At 37.4% G+C, this 26,457-nt stretch overlaps 1 protein-coding gene and 1 long non-coding RNA gene across 2 annotated transcripts; both read right to left on the bottom strand.

Annotated features, from left to right (window-relative positions):
- Positions 1–2,118: 2,118 nt before the first annotated feature.
- On the bottom strand, positions 2,119–13,245 carry LOC122066864 (casein kinase 1-like protein 3). Its single transcript, XM_042630691.1, has 15 exons — positions 12,879–13,245; positions 12,721–12,761; positions 11,895–11,964; positions 11,661–11,809; positions 11,181–11,276; positions 10,998–11,068; positions 9,402–9,463; positions 9,269–9,332; positions 9,081–9,165; positions 8,858–8,984; positions 8,130–8,212; positions 7,827–7,884; positions 7,404–7,528; positions 6,951–7,145; positions 2,119–2,512 (listed from the first exon to the last, which is right to left on the bottom strand). The coding sequence occupies exons 1-14, from the start codon at positions 12,952–12,954 to the stop codon at positions 6,954–6,956; spliced, it is 1,299 nt and encodes a 432-aa protein (XP_042486625.1). The 5' UTR covers positions 12,955–13,245; the 3' UTR covers positions 2,119–2,512; positions 6,951–6,953.
- An 8,062-nt stretch (positions 13,246–21,307) lies between these two features.
- On the bottom strand, positions 21,308–22,611 carry LOC122066861. The gene is made up of 3 exons (XR_006136499.1): positions 22,420–22,611; positions 21,874–21,957; positions 21,308–21,768 (listed from the first exon to the last, which is right to left on the bottom strand). It is a non-coding gene; the product is annotated as an uncharacterized LOC122066861 (long non-coding RNA).
- Between the last annotated feature and the right edge of the window lie 3,846 nt (positions 22,612–26,457).

The following is a 26,457-nucleotide window of genomic DNA, read 5'->3' on the forward strand; positions in this document are numbered from 1 at the left end:
GGGGGGAGGTACTTAGCATCACATCCGAAATTCAGGTAAGGGGGGAAAAACCCAAGACCCCTAAGTGGGGATTCCTTCCGAAGCCCTATCATAATAAACCAGTGGACCACATCGACCCTTTTACCTCCTCAAACCATACATGGGCTACAAACTGAACAGAACTGTCTTCCCACTCATCTCGGTTACCCACCCCATGACACACGCTAATCTCCACTGGCTGACCGCCCAAGTGCTCATAACCTTGACCCAACTTAAAGATAATCCTTGAGTTTCCAATTTCACAATTCATATCAAAACAGAGTATAAGATAGGAGGTCTCACCAGTGAAAATCAAACCCCTTCTCACCGTCCTCAAACCATCCCTAAGCTTTTTTTCAACTGACAAGGTTGAAACCAAACCCCACATATTCCATTGCTTTGATGCACCCGGCACCAGCAACGAGGCAAATCCATGTCTGCCAAGCTTATCAACCCGCAATATTTAATTAAAATGAGCTCAGCTCATACCAATGATAAAAACGACATGAATCTCTTTCTCAATTCCCAATAGAGCCATGCCCCACAGATTACTTCTCAATCTTCTGTAGGAGTGCTATTATTCATCACCAATTAAGTATCCACTTCCACCAAAACTCCCGAAGCTTATCTGTTTCACTAGTTTCAACCCAAAGAGGCAGATCTTGAACACAAGGCACTTCCATACACAGCCAAAAACAACAAAAAACAAATGCTAGTGTGCACGAGCATATAGCCAACTTTTTCAGTTTTTCCAGCCCACTACCTCTATAGATTACTCGAGCATATATAGATAGCTTTTCAGTATTTCCAGCCTACTGCCTTCGACATTAAAACATTGCCACACCCGTAATGTCATCTCTAAACTGACAAAACTTCCAACTGTGTGTACCAATCAATGTTGAGACTTGAGACTTCTTTTCTAATTCTTAGGATTAATTACTCACAGTTTCAAAAGAACCTTGCCCACTGTAGGCTACCAGCACCTCAGCCTTGTCACTATCTTCGTCTCAACAGCTCAATAACTACATCTTTCTTCCTTCGCAGAGGAAAAAAAAAAATAGTGACCCAATGGCACCTCTTTGGAGCTCAACTCCATTTAACTTAACTTGCCACCGTCTGATGGCATAGTGGATAGAAAAATCCCTGAAAATTGTACACCAGGTAAATGAGTTTCAGAACATTGTAAACATGAAATATTAAACAGAACGATAATATAAAGTATCTTGGGTTTCCTTATAATCTTTCTCCTCTTTTCCAATTAAAAAAATTCAATAAAATGATGAACAGAAAATTTTGGTCATAAAACAAGAAAAGTCAACTTAAAATGGGAAACCATGAAAATATCAAGATCACATTTCATCAGTAGACATAGCACATGAATGCAAGGACATTTTCAAGAAAATTCAGAGAAATGAGGATTTACAAATTGATTTCTTCATACAAGTTCAATAAAAAGAAGAAAAAAAACTACATGCACAACTAAAAATCAATTCCTTACCAAGATAAATTGCATCTTACTGATACAAAAATCTTAATTACTAGCAAGTCCAATCAAGATGGCATAATAAAGTTGGAATTTTGCAAGACAATAGCAGTTGGTTATATAGAATAGCAACATTTCCTGCTTCTAGTTCCCAACCACATGTCAATTTCGACTTCTAAGACAGCATAATGCAAAGATAGTTTTGGAGGCTCAGAGCAGAAACCACCAGTCATTAATCACCTTGACATCTTTCCAGCCTCCAGATTCTGGCCCCTTGAGATCCATACATTGCCTTCAAGTGAAATTCGATTTCATCCCAACTGATTTGAACTCTAAACAAATGTTTGCTCTTCCGGTATTTGAACCGGCCAAAATATCATTCTCTGAAGAGTATCAAAGATCCGTAGATGAGATAATATAGATTATGACTAGCTACAACATCCATTAAATTAGTCATAACTCTTAGAAGGCATGTCAGTACCTGACACAAGCGCCAAGAAGAAATCATGAAATATTGGTACCTGAAACACTAAATTATTGTGTTTTATTCAGACCCTGAAGAACTCGATAGGTTAAAACTGATCCAGGTGAACATCCAAAGCTTTGATCCAAAATAATAAAGCAACAAGCATACAAATGCAACTCATAATCCTGAATCAAATGAAATACACACTGTCAAAACAACAACCATATAGCACAATGGGAATTGTATGATCTATTAACAGTAAGAATGGTATTAAAAACACTTGATGTATCATCCATGTTACAAAGAACCATAAGACCCAAGCCTGGTGAGAGTTATCTATGCCATCTATGTACGCAACAGCTCCCAAGCTTTCGAGTAGACGATGTGTCTGTAGTCACCTTAAGAGAGATACATTAAGCATGTTTGTCTCTAGATGGGTAATTGGGCAACAATAATTTGTTGGCAGTTGCAGTTGCAGTTGCAGTTGCTGCAAATGTACCCCAGGTTAGCTTGTCTTCAATGAATCTTGCTCTCCACATCCATCACTAGCAAAACAAAGAGAAGAGTCAGTGGCTACAGAAACAACTTATGAACAGTTCAATCTATTGCATGTAACAAAGCAAAAGCCCCCAGATACTTGGGTAGAATAGTGCTACATTCAATCATACACAAGACGAGTCACTTGGAGCATTTTAAATATTCCAATTGTACTTCAGGAACAAAAATTCCATGATTAATATAGTAACATATATAATCGATACTCGTGCACATAATGAGAAGTACTTTCAAACCAAAAGATATGTTGCGACACATAGCATTCGCCTAAGTAACAATGCATAAACTTCCGGGCAAGGAGCATAAGCGTAACAAGCACTATAACACATCATTTGTTTAAGACTTAATGAATATATACAAGGATAAACATGCAATTGCAGAAGTAAATCCATGATAACTTCAGCACCTCAAATTTCAGGCATGGGCCTCAAACCTCGAAGTGTTAATATTAAACATAACTTAAGGTGAGCTGCCTGGGAAAACCTCAAAGGCCTCTTTAAATGTGTGCAATGTGGACCTTGTGATGCAGTTGCACGATGGACTTAGAAAAAAAAAAATCTTTTGATTTGATTCTCTTTGGATTTAGAAACAATTTCTTTTGTATTAGCTAGCTTCTAATTTTTTATTAGTTTCCATTTTAAATTAGTTACCATTTTGATACTTTGAGTTTTCTTTTATAAGCCATGTAATTCACTAGTAAAGACAGATTTGAAGTTTTTGGAATGAAATTTTTTGAACGACTGGTTTAATGGCTGACGACTGTGATTGTGTGACCCCCCCTGCTTTTCTTCTTCTTCCTTACATTCTTCATCTTCCTCTGTAGTTCTTCTTTTCTGGTTGTATTCTCTTTCTCTGTTATTGGGCGGTAGTTGCAGTTCCAAAGGAAGTGGATCGATCTCTTTCATGAGAGATCTGTTTGAGTCAAGCCTTTGATCGAAGGTAGCCCTTCCCTGGGCGACACAAATCCTAGAACATCCCCTTCCAAAACTGGGTTTTGCTGTGAAGAAATCCAAATCAGATTCAGGTCTGACTTTGCCATCGCCATATCCAGTTGTAGGCTCGAAACCCATCAGATCTGGACTGTCCAGGGCTTCTGGTGCTGGAATCTTGGAGGACCTGTTGTTGTCACCCTACGCCTGATATTTCAGGCCAAACCGAGACCGATCGGCTGAGCTCCATCGAATTGAAGCTTCTCAGTATCGTCTGCCCTGTTTTGGCCAAGAAAGAAGAAGCCCCAATCGGGAGTTAGTGTTTATTCCCCTTTACTTTGATTTCCTATTTTACCCTTATGTATGCCTTGAAATCTCCCTTATCCCTTACCTCTATTTTTTGCTTCCTAGTTTAACCCCAGCAAATAATTCTAATTCCCTTTACGTCCCATCTCCCAAGTAGCCCATTATAATTTCTGTTTATTTACAAGACTGCCACTGCATCTTGGTAATTTAGTTCCCTTTATTTGGGTGGGCCATTAAGCGATCCGATTCCTGTTCTTGGACCTCGGATCCGCATCAAGTGGTATTAGAGCGAATTTTCCTGCAATTTTCTAACCATGGAAAGTCACATCACCAATGCTGAGTTGCACAAATTGTATCGCAAGTTAGCCGAGAACTAACAAAATACTAATGCTTGGCTTGAGAGGAATGAAGCCAAGTTTGATAAGTTTATGGAAGAGATGATTGCCTTTATGAAGAGGTCCGACAAGCGAGCTGAAAAAGGATCCTCTACATTACCTCCTCAGCTCTAACACTTTATGGATTGAAGATACACCTCAGAGGCAACAACTTGATCCAGTTGTTCCCCAGGATGTTACCTGGCAATTTTTCGACAAAGATTATGGCATCAAAATTGAGGTTCCCAAGTTCAGTGGTGAAAAGGGACCTGAGGAATTTCTTGACTGGCTTACCAAAGTGGAGAGAATTTTTGCGTATGTCTCTTCCAAACATAAAGAAGTGTGAATTCATCACCAAGTTTATTGGGTATACATGTTCATGGTAGGATGATGTACTACATGCAAGGTTTGTCAGAAGACTTGGACCCGTTACCAATTGGGAGGTCATGAAGCAGATCCTGACTGAAAAATTTGTTCCTCTTAATTATGAAAAGGTAATGTTCCATAAATTACTTAACTTGCAACAAGGGAACAAAGATGTGGATTCCTACACCCTCGAATTCCACAAACTGTCATCAAGGTGTCGACTTCAGGAGACAGACCAGCAACGGATGATGCAATATATCAGTGGGTTAAGTACTGAAATTCTACTTGAGTTGGCTAACACTGATTTCAGGTCTGTTGATGTGGCAGCAGCTCATGCGAAGATAGCTGAAGAGAACATTTATTGGAAGGGTATGCTCAAGACTTCTTCAGTTTATAGACCTCCACCACGTATGGAGGAAAAGAAGCCTGAAGCTCGCAGAGTTGAAGAAAAAAGGTCAGAGTTCAACAAGGATAGTGTTAGGGTGAAGAATATCATATGCCATAGTTGTGACGAGAAGGGTCACTATTCCAATAAGTGTCCCAACAGGACTCGTTCTGTGAACGTAGCAGAGAAGCAGCCGACAGAGAAAAGTGAAGAATCTCATTTATATCTTTATCCCCTCGAGGACGATGATATTGTCGATGATGAAGATGAGGATGTAGAAGCTCATTCAGCAAGCCTTTCATTCTTTTCGAATAGACTAGTTGATAAGGCTCCTCTTCAGACAGAAGGGTACTCTCCTGCACGGCTCCGACCATAATGATGTTCATGCAGTTGTTGATACTGGGGCAGAAGCAAACTTCATATCTGCTGAATTTGTTCGAGCACACAACCTTCCACAGAAGCAGCTTTTCAAGAAGATTCACGTGCGAGGTTTTGAACCCATAGCTCGAGAAGAGGCCACTACAGTTGTTCGAGTACACTTACAGTTTGGGCCGATACAGTACCATGTCACCTGTTTAGTCACCCCATTGGCACACTGCGATATTCTTCTAGGACGACCTTGACAGCGACATGCAGGCATTCTCTATGATGGCGCACAGAACACCATCAAGGTGAAGCAAGGTCATACGTACTTAATGAGGTCACATGCATTATCAAACATACCACGTCGACTGACTCCTGCTCTAGAGACACGTCAGCCTACTCTCCCTCCTCTTGGTGTTATATTCCCATCCCCTACTTCGAGATATGTGCCACCTCATCAGCGGGCAACTTACAAGGGTATCTTGGGAACACGACCTAACTCGACGGAATCAAGTTCTTCTAAGACCGGGAGAGCTGATGCAGTTGCACGATGGACTTAAAAAAAAAATATTTTGATTTGATTCTCTTTAGATTTAGAAATTATTTCTTTTGTATTAGCTAGCTTCTAATTTTATATTAGTTTCCATATTAAATTAGTTACCAATTTAATACTTCGAGTTTTCTTTTATAAGCCATGTAATTCACTAGTAAAGACAGATTTAAAGTTTTTGGAATGAAATTTTTTGAACGACTGGTTTACTGGCTGACGACTGTGATTGTGTGACCCCCCTGCTTTTCTTCTTCTTTTCTCTTTTCTCTATTCTCTTTTCTCTTTTCTGGTTGTATTCCCTTTCTCTGTTATTGGGCGGTAGTTGCAGTTCCAAAGGAAGTGGATCGATCTCTTTCATGAGAGATCTGTTTGAGTCAAGCCTTCGATCGAAGGTAGCCCTTCCCTGGGCGACACAAATCCTAGAACATCCCCTTCCAAAACTGGGTTTTGCTGTGAAGAAATCCAAATTAGATTCAGGTCTGACTTTTCCATCGCCATATCCAGTTGTAGGCTCGAAACCCCATCAGATCTGGACTGTCCAGGGCTTCTGGTGATGGAATCTTGGAGGACCTGTTGCTGTCACCCTACGCCTGATATTTCAGGCCAAACCGAGACCGATCGGCTGAGCTCCATCGAATTGAAGCTTCTCAGTATCGTCTGCCCTGTTTTGGCCAAGAAAGAAGAAGCCCCAATCGGGAGTTAGTGTTTATTCCCCTTTACTTTGATTTCCTATTTTACCCTTATGTATGCCTTGAAATCTCCCTTATCCCTTACCTCTATTTTTGCTTCCTAGTTTAACCCCAGCAAATAATTCTAATTCCCTTTACGTCCCATCTCCCAAGTAGCCCATTATAATTTCTGTTTATTTACAAGACTGCCACTGCATCTTGGTAATTTAGTTCCCTTTATTTGGGTGGGCCATTAAGCGATCCGATTCCTGTTCTTGGACCTCGGATCCGCATCACCTTGCCACAAAGAAACTTCAGGTGTCAAAAACAGAATCCTTAACATGAATGGTAGTAAAATCAAGTCAACAATAAGAACTAGGCACACTTCTATTTCCCCCTTTCAAAGGATCTCACACACCAAATTATGAGAATGTTCTTCAGGAAAATGAATGAAGTTCAAAGTTTCGCACGGATATAACTCCCATACCAATTATTTGGCAGAGGAATTGCGTTGTAAGGAAGGAAGCCAACTGCTTGAAGGACCAATTTTGCTGCCAAAGCCATGACCAAGATGTGCAGCTTCAAGTGGCACCATTGGTTTTGGAGCATTTCTCTTGGAGGCACCTGGTACAGCAAATGAAGTAGATGGCATTTGCACCTTCTCAGGAAAGTTGCTCACTGCCTGCAAACATCAAAAATTCCGACAAGTTGTAACTAGTAAGTATTAGAAGAAATTGCTACAAATTATGCAGAACAAGAAAGTATTGATTGACCTATTATAAAAAGGGGGGGCGGGAATTCTTCCATACGAAGATATAGACTCCTTTCTAAATGTTCTGGAAGGACTGTAAACTAAAGTGAGAACATTATTTTAGCCCAAGCAGACTGCAGCTAGGCAGCTTCATGTAATAAAAGCACAGCCACTATTAGATGATCTTACATTATTTTCAGCAGTAGAAGTCTTTTCTGTTGATGATTTAAACTGCATGCGAACCCCAGGACGTGCAGCATTACTTGATATTACGCGCTCTGTTACCTCAGCTGAATGTGATGCATTGTTTCCTCCTGCCATTAAAGAAACAAAACAGTCATATTTGTCAAAAGTGTTTAACAAAGGCTGAATATCCCCCCCACCCCGCCCTCGGCTCCATAATCAGTGAAGAAAGGTGAAAGTTAATAATAGCCAATTAGCCTATAACAATCCTTTCAAGAGCACTTGATTGTTGGATGCACAAGGCCACTTCATATAGTAAATATTTCTAAATGTTGGTGGCATACATCATGCCATGTTACAAGTAATCAATGTGGTACTCTTCATCAATTTCATGTTCAGTATAAACTGTTTATGAAGGTAATATCTTACCTTGATTCTTGTCAACATCCATAGGCAGTGCTCGACTGCTGTTCCCACCAGAAACTGGCTGCAAATATGTATAGCAACATCAGAGTGCATATTCACACATACAGATAGACAGGGGAGCATACCCCCACACACAGCAGAGCAGAAAAGCACACCAAATTTCAGAACTAAAATATGGATCTCAGTTTACAGAGCAACAATGCCACATAGGACAACTACTAGAGGGAAAGTCATGCATAGGTCCTACAAGGGATTTATTTGAAGCTCAGGATGGGGAAAAACTCATTTATGTTGGGAAATACTAACAGATACTCGGGGTTGAGACTTTGTCTTTTGGGCTTGCTGGTACTTCAGAATGGTCCAGTCAAATATATAATCGAACTCATATCCTGTCAGACAAGTAACAAAAGAAAAATCAGGCCTAAAATTGCAATTACTGAAATAATAAATAATAAAAAAAGTATAAATATTGTCAAGGATTAAGTTATCAGCTGAAAGCAAGATAAAGACAATGCCACCACTGAGCAGTTGAAGATAGATCTGCCCCCCCTAAAACAGAGTAAACTTAGAAAATAACCACATGAGACTGAACCACTTGGTTCCATACTATTTCATCTTTTTCATAATAAATACAAAATCCCATATGATCTTCTCCAGAAGCACTGGGGGGTTTAAAATAATAACATTTTAAGAGATAATATAACATGGAGCGGTCTAAATAAATGTCCATGCAAAATGCAAATTATTTTCGATTTCATCAGCTAACAAACAAATGGCAGTTCAGAAAGTCATAAACTTACAAAACAAAGGCAGGTGTTAAATGACCATATATAGTTGGAATAATAGTAGTAAAGATGATGCACAGAGTTATTTTCTAACGACCCATTGGTCATTGATTCAAAATTTCAATACAAAGCATTGTCATACATCATTCACAATTATCTGAAAAAATATCAACTCAAAATCCATTTATGTATCAAGACAAGAGGAGGGAATAAGAATATTAAAATAAAGAGATTCTGGTCCTCTGATACCTTCACGAGTAAACAAGTCACGAAACAAGCGCTTCAAGAATCCGTAATCAGGTCTTTGATCAAATGTCAGAGAATGGCAGTAATGGAAGTATGATGCAAACTCCACAGGATGAGTCTTGCATAGAACCTAGAGGAGAGAATAACCATGCAGTCAGTCAACTTTACAACAATATCATATATTTGGAACAGAAAATGCAAATTCAGAGAAGATGCATATACGTACTTCAATAGGAGTTGATAACTTCTTCTCACATATTTTGTCATATTTTTGCTTCTTTGTAGCAGCTTTTAGACCCTGCCAGGGAAGGCTACAAAGAAACATGCATTGGTCAGTACAATTGGAACACAAATCCATCACAACCTAACCATCAAAGCTGATGAAAAATTTCAGGTCAGAATTAAAACACCTACCTTCCTCTCAAAAAATACAACAAAACATAACCAAGAGACTCCAAATCATCTCGCCGGCTTTGCTCTGGACAGAACATCAATTAGGAGTCATACATATAATTTGAATCAAATTAGCAAACCAATCTTTACTTACCAATGCCCAGATGAGTATTGCAGCTGGCATAACGGGCAGTCCCAGTTAAGTTTTTATTCTCCCTGTCCAAGCGTAAGAGAGAAGAAAGAGAACATGGCCCAGGCATTTGAATCAAAACAAGAATACGGTCAAGGCCATTAAACTAAAATGTCCAAACATCTAATCACATCACAAAAATATAGAGAACAAAGAGTCCAACTAATCAGGAATATTAATATTTTTGTCCCTTGCTGCCAACAAAATTGTAAGAGTAAATGAGGAAGATAACTAATGCAAAATAGGGGCTGAACCGGATGGATCCTTTCTGGCAATCTAGACCGAGATGAACCGGGTCCAATTGGGTTTTTGGGTTCAGTAGGATATTTAATTACCTAGGATTTATTTTATTTGGGAATCTTGAGGAATCTATGTAATCTTTTATTTTGGCAGTTATTAGGCTAAGTAGGATATTACCAATTTGAGTTTTAATGTGTTTCTATTTTTTGTTAGTCTAGGTCTTAAGGAACAATTAGGAGATTTGTTTCCATTTCAATTCTAGACTTTAATTAGGTGGCTTTAATCTCTTTTTATCATATATAGGCATGTAACCCAATTCAATGGGCAGATTGATTGAGTTGTTTATGGTGCAGGGCAGGTACAGAACAATGGTCGGGTGACCTCTTCCCCACCCCCCCTTTTGTGCCTCTCTCTCTCTCTCTCTATTATCCTTCTTCGAGCTCCCGTCTGTTCCTCTTCCTGTAAAACGGTACCGGCTGCCCATCTGTTTGAATCGATCTCTCTTGTTTCTACTCTCTTCTTTCCAAAGTTTTGTGTGTCTGTTCTTCACCCTAGAGCGATTCAAACCCTAGAATCCCTTGCCCAAAACCCCTTCCTACGGTGAATTACCTTGCTGCAACTGAACCAGAAACCAGTACCTACCGTTCCAGGAATTGGATCTGAAGATAATAACTGATCTTTTGTGTTTTATTTGATGGGTTTGATAGAGCTGGGTGGGCAACTCTTCATCTCAAAGTCCAAGACTCAACCAAGAAGATTTGAAGGGCTCCTCACCATCGCATGTTTCTGTCTTTCGTACATGGCTGAAGCCACAAGGTTAAAGACAACCTAAATTCCAAGTCTTGGGTTTGTTTTAAAATCCTTCATTCGTAATTCCATATTAATCACCCTACTTTTCCTCCTTATTACACCCTGCCATTATGTTGTTCGCCTTTCCTAGTTTATCCCTAGTAAATAAATCAAACCCTCTCATATCCTTCCTCCTTTATTTCTTTATTAATCCTTTTAAGATTCTTCCTAGTTACAATTCTTCTTTTTGTTCATATCAAACTCAAGATATTTACTACTTTGCCACTAGTTCTTTAGATTTGAGTTATGTAACACTTAGACAAGCCCATTAGCGATCGGATTCTGGTTTCGGAACCCCGGATCCGCATTAATAACCAAGTTACTGGATATTTTCACACAAGTCTCATAAAAGCAACCAATGAAAAAACCTTAGTGTCTGCGCAGGAAATATTAGCAAATTGCCTAACCTCAAAGACTAAGTGACAAATACCAAATAAGACGGGATTCTCAAACTGTAAAGTGAATATATACCTGTAAGGAATATGACGATTAGTTGTGGAGTCCCTATATCTTTTTGCAAGTCCAAAATCAATAACATAAACCTATATATAGTAATTCAATCAGAAGAATGATGAAAAAAAGACATATTTGCAACGAAGAAATTGAATCATCAAACTAAAGCAAATTATGTCACCATAAATTCGTCATCCTTACCTGGTTTGCTTTCCGACCAAGACCCATGAGGAAGTTATCAGGTTTGATATCTCTATGCAAAAATCCTTTAGAGTGCACATACTCGATTCTTGTAATCTGGAATGAAATTCAGAAATAAATCTATAATTACTTCAGCAATCTTCAGCTAGAAGTAAGTTTCAAGGTCCATTAATATAGAAAAGAAAAAATGTGACAAATACAAAGAGGCACCTAAATCGCAACCTTTCAACCATTTGAGGATTTACTTCATCGTAATTGTTTTAATAAATCTTGTGCGACGATTGCATATGTTTAAAAAAAATTAAAAGAGAAAAAAGATCAGGACATTCAAAAGGGCACCACATGTTTTCAAATCATTCTCCATAAATCTAACAAGTTCCAGCTCAAAAAATCACTTTTCATGAGAAAAAAGAAAGCTGTCGTTCGTAAAGTTTTTGAGGTCTCCCCACCACCCAAAAAGCGCAACAGAATTGAATTTACCATCTGATCAGCCAACATTAAGACCGTCTTCAGTGAGAATTTTCTTCCACAGTAGACAAATAAATCTTCAAGACTTGGTCCCAACAAGTCCATTACAAGGACATTGTCCTCTCCATCTACTCCACACCATTTTATATTCGCAATACCACCTAATAAGTAACACAAAAAATATGTTAAACACAATAATAAGTTGAAGACGATTGCCATAGGAAAGTTGCTGCACATTATACATACTTCCTGCCTGAAGAATGTTATAGAGCTTGGCTTCATAAAGCAGCTGCGGATGTTTTGTCTTGCTGTTTTCCTGTAAAAAAAAAAGGCACCATATTCAATCTGTAGTTACAGAAAGAAAACTATACCAAGACTCATCACGGAGTAAAACACAACATAACAATCTAAAACGTTGCTTTTTCTCAATTAAGTAATACAACATTATGATGTTAATTTGTTTGACATGAGCCCTTTTTGCTCATGGATGAAAAACAATCATATATACTAATAAACTTGTTGGATAGCATTACCCAAAAAAAAAAAAAAAAAATCCCAGGTTACATGAAGAGCTGTTCACTGGAATGTTCAAAGACGCACTCCATATTTCTAGAGGACAGAATCAACCATAAAGGAGAAAACTCATACTAACCCAAGTCCCCCAACCCCTCTCTGAGATAGAGTTTTAAAACCCGGAGGATACACAACAACAGGGTAACTCATCTGGCAGAGCTATGCTGGAATTCAATTAAACAACAATTACTCAAGCTAGACAATTGAGGATGCAAAGGTCTGGAAAGGAAACACAAAACATAAATAGCAGGCAACAGCAAAAGAGCAATTACTTCCTCTTGTAATTAGATATCATAGAGTAAAAATCACTATGCAAAGGAAAAAGGCATCTATCCCCGTCAGGCCAATTCATCAAACTAGGAAGCACGTAGAACAGAGAAAATCTCAATATCAGCTCACGATCTATCCATTAAACGCCCAGCTCAGATACAGAGGTACGAAATACATCAAAATATGGAGAACACATCGAAACATCCCTGAGACATAAACGAATACTTACGATCTTCACAGCAACGATCTCATAGGTATCAATATGCGTCGCTGCAAAGGAACAAAATCCATCAAAATCATCAAAAAATAAGAAAATTCAAGTCTTCAACTGAAACAGAGGAAACAAAATCAGACGAACTATGATTCCAGAACATAAGAAAAACTAACCAAGATAGATTTCTCCAAAAGATCCACTACCGATCTTACGACCTAACTTGTACTTCTCCCCAACTATCCTCTCCATTCCCCCCCACCCTAACTCCCTCCCTCTGACCTCCCCTCCTATCTCAATCGATCGATCAAACCTTTTATCTCACCATACAACAAACAGAGCCCTAGGGTTTTCAGAATCTGGGAATTTGGAAACGGAAGAGATCTGAAACAGAGAAGAATTGGGGGAAGTCGTGAGACCTCTCGTCTCAAACAGGACAGAATGTCTTTGTTTCTTTCCAATTCCTTGGAGAAACCGAAACCACAAACCACACACAAATGACGATACACGAAGAAGTTTCAGAAATGGATATATTGGAAGAGATTTATATACTAAATATAAACGAAAGACTACTTCGACCAAATGGGTAACGGGAGGGTGCTTTCATGAAATTAGAGAAATGGATAGGATCAAATAATTAATAAATTATTGTACCGCGAGGGGGAGCTCTTGTAATTTCAGTAGTTGACTTGTCAACAAGGATGGGCTCCTTGGAGATTATTGAAGGACAAAAGTATCCTAACAAAAGACAAAAGTTACATACTTTCTATAAGGATCTTATTGTCATTTCATAGATGATATAGTATTTTATCCGCCTAGAAGGAGACTATTTTAGTAGAAAGATATTAGGTGGGTGAAGGAACTCAGAAAGTAGAAACCCGGAAGGTGGGGAGCAAGGGAGAGAGAGAGAGAGAGCCCAAATCCAAAATGGCTAAATCTGTGCTGTTACCAGAGAAGTACCGGTGGACCTCCCGTGAGCCAGATTTTGTTTACAAGACTACTCCACCCACTTCTATAATTGGCAGGAATACACACGTTGTTTCCCTAATCTTCATCTTCCATGCCACATCAGTAATAGCGTGGAAAACGATTTTGTTAACGAGAGAAACCACATGGTTAGGATGAGAGAGTGTGTCAATGTGAGTCTCACATGATCGGATTTAAATGGTAATTTGTGAAGTTTGATTGGTTTAGATCAAATCTAATCGGTTTTTACTATTTTAAGGCTTCACACTGTTTTAATTTATCTAGATAACCAGGCCTTGTAGGGCAAAACATGGACACATTTTTATTTCTTTATCGCAATCTTCTTCAAATTATCCATTGTCTTACTTTCTAAAAGGGTTATTATAATAATAGAAATCATTATCAAAAAAAAAATTACAATAATATAAATGATTTACCATTATGTCATTCTCAAATAATATGGTTGTCCTTTACGTTTTTCAAATACACATTTAAAATAACGTGATTCTATTAAGAAAAAAAAAAGCATGTTACATTAAAGAGGAAAATAAATAAATTAATAATGTTACAACTTTTTTCATCACCTTCAGTTATCAAAAGATTTTCTCTTATCATTTATTGGAGGTTTGAAATGTCTTTTACTATACCCAAGACATTCATCCAAATGCAATGATGATCATCTATGAAATTCAGTCTATTTATTTACCTCTTCTTACCTCCTGATGAAAGATTTTTTGAAAATAAGATAGGTTAAGGTAGGGTTAATTAGAAGAACATCAAATATTTATAGTTCACCCTTTTTTGCATTAGGCTTCTCACGAAAAAGGTTTGAGCTTTGCTCATTCTCCCATGTAATTAGATATCTTAATGTTTGTGCTCATTATATTTCTAAATCTGCTTTGAATTACCATCACTTGGGTCATTGGAAGACATCTTTTCTGAAGAACCTTCTTAAGATTGTATCCATCTTTTTCTCTAGTAAGGCTCAATAAATATATTTCTATTGAACCTTTTTCCACCAAGAGAGGTAGAGAGGGGGGGCTAGGGCAGTTGGATTCCTTCTTTTGAATTGTTGATTTCCACTTGCAATTAAACTTCTAAATTTTAAGAGAGAATAGTCTCAAATACCATAACTGAAAAGTTGATTTATTTGGTCAAGTGTTGTCTATAGCCCTTCAACCTCATATGATACCATTATTCAATACAAGTCACCATATGATGTAATATCTTTATTTTCTTCTAATGGATTTCGGGGTGCTCCGTCATTGTCGTGGGCCCTTCACTTTCATTATGTCGATGTCGATGTGGATGACCTCATGAAATAGCAATAGAGCTTTTCCACACATTTGTAATTCGTGGTCTAATTGAATTTCCTTGTTTTTGCATAAACATTAAATTTAAAAAAAAAAAAAAAAAAAAAAGACCATGTCTTTCCCATTAGCTTGACGCAAACTCAAGTTGTGACTTTATTGATTTAAAAAAAATAAAAAATAAAAATAAATAAATATTGGGCACGCCACTGAAGTTCCTACCATGTATTCATCTCTCTCGACACCTCATGAAAAGGACCACCGTGCCTCTTCCATCCCACCTTGCCCATTGGTCAAGGCCACCTGCATATCTGGTGCAGGTGATGTACCCAACCTCTACCCATAAAAAATAAGGTGGAAATTCTCTCACAATCATGTTCAACCTTTTACTCCCTTCTTGATGAAGTCGAAAATACCTTTCATTGTTTTCCTATGCCCATTCAAGGGCAGTGATAGACGTTGGGTTAATTAAGGTAAACTCGATTAAAAGAGTAACCATTTACAATTTCAATCCAAGTCTCTACTCCCACTCCGAACAAACAATACCATATTATATACATGAAATGTGATCTTAGAATACAAAATAATAGTTTTTAAAAAGATTAGTGTTTTCTTTATAGGCTTAAGGGATAAGCTTATCTACTTGGCCTACCTTTTTTAAAAACGTGAATTGTGAGTTTGTGGAATAACCATTGGATGGGTAGGTAGTAAAGCAATAAATTAATCACATTTAAAATCCAAGCCCTATAACAACCCTACTTAATTTTATATTGTTTACCTGTAAAGATGATACTACATTGAAAAATTATTAGGTCGGCATTGGAATTTAGAACGTTGAGTGGACATATACCATTCTATTTTTGGGGAACGCAATGGGATCCACGTTGGGTTACAAGGATTGAAAGGATGATGCACACAACCTAATAATAGACTTTAGATTGCATGGTCAACATTAGTTTTCATTTAATTATTATGTTTTTTTTTTTATGAAGTAAAAGTATTTACATCAGTGCTCTTGCCTAAAGAGATCTAATTTGGTCTTTCTGTATAGAGCTCGACATGTCAATTTTTTGAACAAAATAACAAGTTTATTAGATTTTTTTAGAAAAAATTAATGGTTTCAATCCGCATGAAAGCTATAACAATGTGATCACTATCTCAGAGAGAGACTTGGTGAAAAAGACTTGTCCATGAAGTTGCTGATTATCTACGCCTAGATAGAAAGACCTTTTGAAGCTTCACTGTTCCTTGGGATTGGCTTTAGGCTTTTCCTATGCAGCTTAGGTGGAAGGCGAAGAAGGCCTCCATCGAGGGCCCAAGCCATTAGTGAGATGCCATTCTAAAAAAGCTAGAAATCTAACCTTGTGTCAGGACCTGCGGGTCAAGGGACAATCTCAGGTAGACAGTTTCTATGGGGCATAGGCCTCCTGTGCATAATTCCCCCTTATGATTTCATAATCGAATTTGTATCAACACCCCCTCCAAAAAAGAAAAAAAATTTGAGAAATAATTTTTTTTTCTCTTTTTAATTTTAGGGATCAACTCAATTCAAAATAGTCCTTTTTTTTTTTATTGATATTATCTATCACCACGTACGTTTTGGTTGGCATGATTAATGTGGATGACCGAATTAAACTTCAAAAGCTTAGCCAATTCACTAAAAAGCAATCAAAGCTATTGTTGAACCATGTTGAGATGGTTTCACAGAAGGTATTTCCATTTTTTTTATAAAAAGTTTTAATTTTTTTGGTAAGATTTTTAAGAGGGATTGGAGGGAAAGGGTTTCTTTCTTCATATTATAAAGGGGAGCAAAGTCCCTTTTTTCCTCCCTCTATTGATAGATCAGGGTACTCCTGTTGTTGTTTCAATGACTTATAGGGCTTCCCTTTGTTCAGACTGGTGTCGTCACCTCTCATAGGACCGGAATAAGACAAGTAAGCTTCTCTAGACCATACAAATGCACAGAGATCCCATGCAAACAAAGGATTTGGTTAAGATATGCCAGGTTGAGGAGGAGTTGAAAGTTTCTTTATTTGGGAATGAACTTTTACGACACATAATCCACCAAGTATCCATCCAAATATCCATTTCAAAATCCAACCAAATTTAATCCAATTATATAACTTCTTATAATTAATTAGTATATATTTTAATATTATTGCGCAAGACTATTCAAATAATTTTGATTAAATAAAAAAATATATATTAAAAGAAAAAGGATTAAAACGTGTCTGATTTATCTTCACACTATTATAAACCTTTTATAGAAATTCTCTATGTCATCCTATTTATAACGGACCTGAATCGTCTCCAATGATTGTCCAACGATCCAAATCCAAGGGTTGGGATGGTTTGGTCACGCATCCCAACACTTGGGGATGTGCGTCCAAACAATCCTAGCCCTTGGACAGATCGTTGGACGCTTGTTGGTGTTGGAGATGATCTTTTTCCATTTATAACACTTACATATAAACTTGTAATCGCATTGGTTGGTTATCAAATTGAATAAGAACCCTTGACCACTTGTTGGATCAGGTTCAGGTTGGTTTCAAATTAAATTTTGATCCATCCACAACCAAACCCAAACCCTCTCTCTCTTTCCTCTCTCTATAATTTTTTTTTCTCTTAAGTTTTATATTCTTTTTTTTTTTTTTTTTTTTTGAAAGCCAATTTTTTTAATTGTGAAAACATTCTCAAATATTGGATAGCTTAGGCAGTGTTTGATTTGCATTCTCAGAATATATTCTTGGAATGCATTCCCAAAATGGAGAATACATTCTCAACCTAGAATGAGAATGTCATTTGGAACACCTTTAAGTTGGAATGCTTTTATGGAGAATACATTCTCAACCTAGAATGAGAATGTCATTTGGAACACCTTTAAGTTGGAATGCTTTTATGGAGAATACATTCTCAACCTAGAATGAGAATGTCATTTGGAACACCTTTAAGTTGGAATGCTTTTATGGAGAATACATTCTCAACCTAGAATGAGAATATCATTTGGAACACCTTTAAGTTTTTTTATTTTTATTTTTTATTTTTGTGAGATTTCTTAACTAAGTATTCTTTTTTTACTTACGACTTCTTCTCTCCTCTTTAATTGCTCAACCCAATTTAACCCAACTCAATGCTCTATGTGAAAATGGGATTCAATCCTTAGGAGTTAGAAATAGACAATAGTTTTCAAAAGCTTTATAATTTATCACGTAGGAAAACACAATTGGCAAGATTTTTTTTTTTTTAAAGATTTCTAACCCATTATTCTTTTTACTTACGACATTGCTTAACCCAACTCAATACCCTTTTGTGAAAATGAGCTTCAATCCTTAGGATTTAACAACAGACAACAATTTTCAAAAGCTTTATTAATTTATCATGTAGGAAAACACCTTTGGTAAGATATTTTTTTTCTTAACCCATTATTCTTTTTACTTAGGATAATTTACAGCGCCACCCCTTGGAGAATGCCAGTATTATAGGAACACCCTGTCTCTTTCACCAAATTAGACTCAAACCCCCTACCATCAGTCTCCGTTAAGGAATATACCTTATATGCTGATGTTAACTATTATATTTTATTTTAAATACCAATATACCCATACTAGATGTGAAGTACCTAAAATGTCTATGTAATAAATCCCAGCAAGAACTTGAGGCGAGGAGGTTACCCATGATGCCCCCATCACGGGAGAGGCCAACAGTGATGATGAGGGCATGGGCATGTTTGACTCTGGCACCGGCTCTGAGTCTACCTCGGTCCACATTGACATCGAACAACCACCACTGCCGTTGACGGAGGAGATGCCTCATTTTAAAGAACTAATGAGGCAAGGTGCAATCGGTTGACATCAAGGTGCAATCTGTTACTAACAATTTCAGTAAAAAAGAAAAGAAAATGGATTCGGTCAGGGCCAGAATGCCATGGAATAAGAAAGAAAAATAGGTTCAGCCACATGGGGGATCAATATCAGATCTGGAATCGAAGCTAAAACTAATGGAAAAGGAAGGGAGAAGGATTAACCTGCAACAGCCAGAACCTCCAACAACAGTGAAATCTATATGCATTGAAGAGAGGTCGATTACTCCTTGAATGCTTCTTGATCAACTCCCAAGCAAAAGATCCCCCAATCCAACTTGATTAGCCTTTCCCGCTTTGATAGCATCAAGATCCAACGACAACCCAACCAAGAATGAAAACATCTCTCTCCTTTTCCTTTTGCAACTCAAAAACAGGGAAGAAACCTTAAGAAAACAGAGGAAGAAGACATCTCTGACTCTGACTCTCACTTTTTCTCTCCCCCAGTGATTCCCAGATCTAAAACGTCTTTCCAACAAGCAAGAACCCCTCTCTGAAACCCCTAATCAGCGATTTTCTTTCTCCTAAACTCAACCTCGCTCTCTCATTCTTTGTTCTCTCTCCCGCCGAATCTGGGCTAAAACCCTCTTTGGCCAACGAACTCCCCCTCTGAAACTCTCTAACTCCCGATCTCCTTTCTCTGAAAAGCTCTCTTTAGCCTGTGAAAATCTCCCTCTAAAACCCTATTCCTCATTTAAAGAACCCATAGCTACTGGTCGCCATAACCAAAGCCGTCGCCAAGGTCGCCCAGATCCAATCATAGGGATAGTCGACCTCGAGGTTCAGAGAGAGAGAGAGAGAGTGACAGGTTCCACCGGAGAAGAAGCTAGAATCTCCAGTGATACTTGCTATTCCAGACGCTGGTGGTAGCTACTGTTGCAGACGGTCAGCGAGAAATAACATAGGTAAAATATAATTTATTATTTGTTTTAATTAAAAGGGTAAAAATGTCCTTTCAAATTTTTACTTAACGGAGATTGATGGTAAGGGGTCTGAGTCCAATTTGGTGAAAGAGAGGGGATGTTCTTATAATACTGGCATTCTCCAGGGGGTGGCGCTGTAAATTACCCTTTTACTTACGACTTATTCTTTGCTGAGTTTGCTCTTTAATTGTTCAACCCAATCTAAACCAACTCAATGCCCTATGTGAAAATGCGATTCAATCCTTAGGATTTAGCAACGTTTTCAAAACATTTATAATTTATCACGTAGGAAAACACATTTGGTAAGATTTTTTTTTCTTTTTCAGTAAATTTGAATTGAAATCACGTACAAGCTGCCATGTATATTTTACCATGAAAAGATAAAACCATATTATAATGGCAATGATTAAATGGGTCTACATCTCAATAAAGCCGACAATATTTTGGTATAGAAAAGGAATCATTGAAAAACTACAAGGGGGAGGAAGGCCGAGAAATTAAAAGTTGATTATAGATCCATTCAGTTCTAATGTTAGTAGCTAATTGATGCTCTACCACCACTTGATCACGACATTGTTTTACCAGATTAAAACTTACAAAACATCTACTCAAATACTTCAAATTCAACAAAAAATAAAATATCTCCCATGGCCAGGTACTTTGATCCTTCTTAAATTGATTCACCACTTCCACATAGTTAGGGGTGCAACAGGGCCGGGTTGGGCTAGGTTTCTTAAAACCCTAGCCCAACCTTGAGTCCCCTTAACTAGGCCTAAACCCACCCTGACCCTGACTCAGGGCCGCAAAACTTCAACCATGGCCCTACCCTTCAGGGTTCAGCCCGACCCTTAACCACCCTGATTGGCCCTGATTTTTCAGGGTCAGGCCAGGATAACCCTGACCCTGACCCTAACCCTGAATAACCCTGACCTTGGTTTGCCATCAAGGGCTGGGTATACCCTGACCCTGACCTTGCAAAATATGAACTAACTTAAAAATAAAAAATATTCATAATAAAGAGGAGATAAAAAAAAATACAAAGTTACAAATTTCTTGGTAAAAAAAGTAAGAGAGATCTTTGTTTTTTTTGGTAAAAAAAGCAACAGAGATCGATTAGAAGATATATTAGGAGTTTTGAGGTGTTAATGACTCAATGTCAAATAATATATAAAATTAGGTTAAATTCAGGGTTAACATCAGGGTTACAACCAGAGTCAACATCAGGGGCAAAAATCAGGGCCGGGTTCAGGGCTGGCTAGCCGGGCCAAAGACATCAACCCTTACCCACCCTGACCCTGACTCAGGTCAAAATTTTAGGGTCGGCCCGGCCCTCTGGGCCAAAATTTTTGGGTTGGTACTTGTTCAGGATCAGGGCGGGTTCAGGTCATCAGGGCCAAACTTGCACTCGCACACATAGTTAATTCATATTATGACACTTATGGCTCCTAATCTCCGTGCCTGCAACAAATGATACAATTTATGTTTAAATTCATAAAACGACAAAAATAAACAAGCCATAAAACATGGGTCCCCATCAACATGTTGCATCTTGTTCCATCATATCAGCAATATTTTGTCAAACTTGTCCCCATACACGTTGTTGCTGAGTAGTAACTAAGGACAGTAAGCTGAAGCCCTGCCCTTCATATTTTCCTCATTATTATAGTTATTATCAATGATACTTGAGTCTTCACAATTATACTTTTCAAACAACCAATCATTTGCTTGTTGTTTCCTAATAAAATTGTGTATGGCTATACAAGCAATTACCATTTCAACTTATGTCCTTAACTGATATAGAGACATCGTCTTGAAAGCGTTTCTTTGAAACATGAAAACATCTCTCAATTATATTCTTTAATGAAGAAAGAGCATGATTAATCATTTCTTAATTTAACCCCTTGTGGTCTTCTGCGGTTATAAACTTCTTGATGGTAATGCACATTTTTGAATGGGGCAAAGTATCCAGGGACATTTGAAAATTAGAGATCAACAAGGTAATACTTTCCTTCAAATACACACAATTCATAAGTAAATTAATTATGAATATTTATTGAATAGAATAACAATCAAATACTATTTTTAATAATCAAAATAATAATTAAATAATTACCTTATGGAGGATGAGGGAATTTCAAAGATTGTCAATGCTATGCTTCCCACAAAATCCTTGAGTCAAAGGTTGTTCCTTCTCAACCTGCTCATATGAAGGTAAGACGTATATCAAAATCACACACAATTAGCACATTTTGTGATGTTTCTTTTTTCCTTCCTAATCCATGTGGAATTTGGTTAGTAATTAGGATGGATCAAACAACATGTGTCCCATCAATTGCTCCTATGTAATTTTCAAAATAAGGATGATACCTCCAATACCGATGAATTTTAGTGGGAATTTCATAAAAAATGGTGACTAAATGAGTTCTCTGGCATAAGTATTAAGAGGCCATAGAATGTTATGAAAAAATTGACTCACACCAGAATGTTGAAAGTTTTCTTGAATAATACTATTCCTAATATTATGAACCATGATCATAATACTCATCGCCAGTTGCTCCTTTACGGAGATATTATTTGTATCTTTTACTAACTCTCTTTCCTTCAATGCATCTGCTAACCTTATGAAGTGATCTCGAGACATTAGAAAAAACCTACGTACTCTTGTAGGATGTGTATTAGGATGTAATATCTCCACAATCCGAGCATAGCCTGTGATGGGATATATATGAACTCGTTGTCTCTCAATTTGAGGAGTTGCTTCATCCTCTTCTTCTTCTTCACCCAAGATACTTTTAGTCAAGATCACTACACTTGTAAATAACATAGCATCCTCAATGGCTTCTACTTCTTAATCATAAAGTGTCATCATCTGCCCAAATAATATTTCAACATTTATTTAATGAATAATGATCAATAGATAAAGTGAAACACGATAATATGATACAACCACATAAGATAAGTCCACATTTAATTGCATTAAGTAATCATTTAATCACAACGGCTTCTTGATTATGAAGTGTCACTATCCAAATATAATCAACGGTAGTTCATTAAAAAAAAAATTGTAATCAACGCTTGTTTTTTTCATATTAAAACCATCCAACCTAATAATACTATCAACCATTATATCATACTAGTTGAATCACATAGAAAATATTCAAAAAACATATTTAGATACTCGGGCTTTGCCCATTTTAGTTAAGTGCTTTTCATACCCAAGCAAAACGAATAGAAGGATTCAAAAAAAAAAAAAAACCTCTCTTTATGGGATCCTCGAACGACATCATGGCATCCAAGTGCATGTCACTCCCCATAGGTAGCTCCTCCATTTTATCTAATATCTTTAGAGTATTAGGCACAAATCCACTTGCACTCGAAGTAGCAGTTAAAGCATTGATTGAATCCTTGTCATTATTTCTCCCAAGGAGTATAAGATAATCATAGCTTCAGATTGGGTGCACTAATTACCTTTATTTGCTTTCGTTTCCTGAAGTGGAATCAAGTTTTTTCTTCTTCGATGCACTATATATCTACTCAAGTACAGAGTCATCATTATCATCTAATGTATTCATTGTGGTTGATTTTGATACTTTTCTTTCAGGTTGTGACTTCGCAATATCTTCATCGAATTTCGTTTCGAAAACTTCACACACACTACTCTTTGCATCTTCATTTGGACACTTAGAATCCTTTCCATAAGCCCTAGTTCCCTCAAAAAGTTCATCCAATTCCTCTTCAAACATTCGTAGCCCCTTCAAAAATTATACGGTTTGCTTATGCTTCTGAATATAGTTTTTCAGAACATTGACATGATAATAATAAACTATAAAATATTCTAGAACTTAGTAGAAAGTCAACTATTACCGCTTTGAAGTCGTCCCAATGCTCTTTGATTGGTGCATTGACTTTTTGTGTAGGTGACACCATTCTTATCCACTGTTATTTGCCGAAAATACTTTCCACGTAGTTCATTAACTTCTCAAGGCCCTATAACAATTCTTAATTGCTTCCATATCATAACTGGTTTGCTTTGACTCATTAAACTACTTTAAAAATAATACCCCAACCATCCTTACTAATACCAGTGTTTATTTTGGCCCCTTTACGTACTTGCTCCAATAAGATGTCAATAAAATGTTTTTTGTGATCATCTGTCCAATTTGTTAGCCCTTTGATGATTTCCTTCCCAATCTCCATCTTTCTTTTTTTACTAGTATTTTCATAGCAATTTCTTTCCTTTTAGATAGATTGGATGATTTTTCTTGTTTATCCATCTTTCTTTTCGTTACTTATAGTCACTTTAACCTAGCAAGAACCATAGGCATGTCCAATCCTTGATTATCATAACTAATTAATTCAAACATCTAAATTAATAATTAAAAAAATATATCTTGTTAATAAACAAAGTGTGACGAGCTAAGAGGCTAAACTTAAGGTCATAAAAAAATCATACAATAAAAAAGAAAAAAAGAGAACATAGGAGAAAAATATAAGTACCAAATGAATCCTTTATTTCTAGGCATTTAACTAAAATACTCTTATCAAACAAGCCCCATTGGCATTGCTTATTTCTGATGATAGTTGCATGTACTAGGGCTCCGTTGAGTTCCTGAAATGTCAATCTAAAAGCTAAGCTCTCTAATTGCTGGCACTTATAGATTAGCACGTTAGTGTACATGACATGCAATGGAGGCCTTGGAGATGTTGGATAGACTACCAATGAAGTTCACACCTTTTCATTTCTATTCCACATCTAACTCAATATATGTATACCTTTTCTGATTGAATTGAATGCATCTCAAATTCTTTTGCATACACATTTCCTGCTTGACTTGGATGCATCTCAAATTTTTTTGCACTTCTTTTCTTAACACTCAAGAAAGAAAATGAGAAGTTCCTATTGAAAGTTTGAACTTAGGCAACCTTGCATGTTATTAACAAGAACCCCTGTTTGAGGCTTTCTATTTACTTTGATTAGAATCATGGTTGCAATCATTCAACTAACTGGTAGACCTACTAAAGGTGGGGGACAACAGACAGATGGCGACATCTTTTAACAAATCAATAATCATGGTTGCAAGGTCCTAAGGCATTGGCATTTCTTCCTCATCGTAGAGATGGCAATGGAATAGGTTCCCCTAGGTTGGGTATTATGCCGGGTTGGTTAAAAAGTATATGCGTCACTTTTTTATTCTCTGCTTCCTTAGTTTTAGCTTCTACCATAGCCTGATTTAGCCTCTCTATTCTCAAGTGTTTCGAAGAACCATCAGACCATGGCTAGATCGTACTGAGCTTTCTATTTCAATAGTTAATAGTTTTCTAACAAATATTCTTGTCATTTTTGGCCTATGGGCCTTAAAGCTTTAAAACACTTTGTGCCATGTTAAGGAGGCTAGTAACCCAATAATCTCTCCCTAGGAGATGTGGTTTAACGTTTGCACACTCTCACCGATCTCCAAAACCGTATTTTTGGGTGCACAATCTTCCCTCCTTTCGGCACAACATCCCCACTGTGCCCCACACGTTATCGAGGTCTGCTTTGATACCATTTGTAATGCCCCAACCTCACTAACCTTGCACAATATTGTCATCTTTGGCCCATGAGCCTCAAAGTTTTAAACCGCGTTGTGCCATATTAAGGAGGCTAGAGGTTATTAAATAGCTCAGTAATCTCTCCCTAGGCGATGTGGGACTAAGTTTGCATATCCTCACCGATCTCCCAAACCCTTTGGTACTTCCCATATTCTTGGTGGGGACTCCTCATTGATCTCCCAGGCGAGTCTGGTACTTGCCATATTCTTAGGTGTCACAGTCTGACCATTAGGTTGGGCAACTAGATTATCTAGACTACCATAGAGGGACTCAATGCTTGGTCTCTCTGCAAAAAGATGTCAGTTTAAATGCTTCATGGTACATGTTCTGGGGCAAGGGATGTTGAAGTTCAATCTTTTTCGACTGCCATCACAATATTGTGTTTTTTTTTTCATGGTGGAAAGAAGCATGCATTAAGAAAACAGGAAAACAAAGAACGACATTACTGAAACAGAGCACCCATTAACCAAGGAGAATAAGAATCCATCCACACAAAAAATTGACTTTAACCAAGAGAAAACCATACCTAACTCTGAGGATTGTTGGCCTCATGATTGGTCCTTGCAATCCAGGACATAAGTTGAAGGAATTGTTGTTGACACTATTAACTTATAACATTCTATCAAACGTCTCTGCAAGGAGAGGGCATGATTGATGAAGCTACACTACTTTTAGCTAGAGGAGTGGAAAATGGGACCATACCCAAAGCCAGGACATGGATATGTTGGTTAACTATTTTGTCAGAAAAAAAAAAAAGTGAAAGAAGGAGAAAGAGAAACTTGGGCAGTGAGACAGTGACTGTAGGGATACTTCCCCTCTGCAATACTGATTCAACCTTGAGACTACTTCACAAGTTATGGCATCTTGCAGTTGCATCACCAATCATATTTTGTTGCAATTTACTTCACTAATTACTTGTCAAATAACCTATGATTTTTTGTTTCAAAATATCTTGTGGGAATTACATCTTTTTTGTGATTTTGCCTTTAACCTTTGGATTGTGTATCAAGACTCATGAGTTGTTCAACATTCCTTGAGAAACCAGAAAGTTGATAGAAAAAAAAGTGCTTTAGACTTTTAAACCAAAGCTCCAAGACTGCTATCA

This window comes from Macadamia integrifolia, unplaced genomic scaffold, assembly GCF_013358625.1.
Source record: "Macadamia integrifolia cultivar HAES 741 unplaced genomic scaffold, SCU_Mint_v3 scaffold2619, whole genome shotgun sequence".
Lineage (NCBI taxonomy): Eukaryota > Viridiplantae > Streptophyta > Magnoliopsida > Proteales > Proteaceae > Macadamia > Macadamia integrifolia.

Coding starts and splice junctions, on each gene's coding strand:
- LOC122066864 (XM_042630691.1), bottom strand. CDS start 12,954: ATGGAGAGGATAGTTGGGGAGAAGTACAAGTTAGGTCGTAAGATCGGT. Junction 8,985..9,080: donor AGTTATCAACTCCTATTGAA/GTACGTATATGC, acceptor TCTCTCCTCTAG/GTTCTATGCAAGACTCATCC. Junction 7,529..7,826: donor GGATGTTGACAAGAATCAAG/GTAAGATATTAC, acceptor CTTTAATGGCAG/GAGGAAACAATGCATCACAT.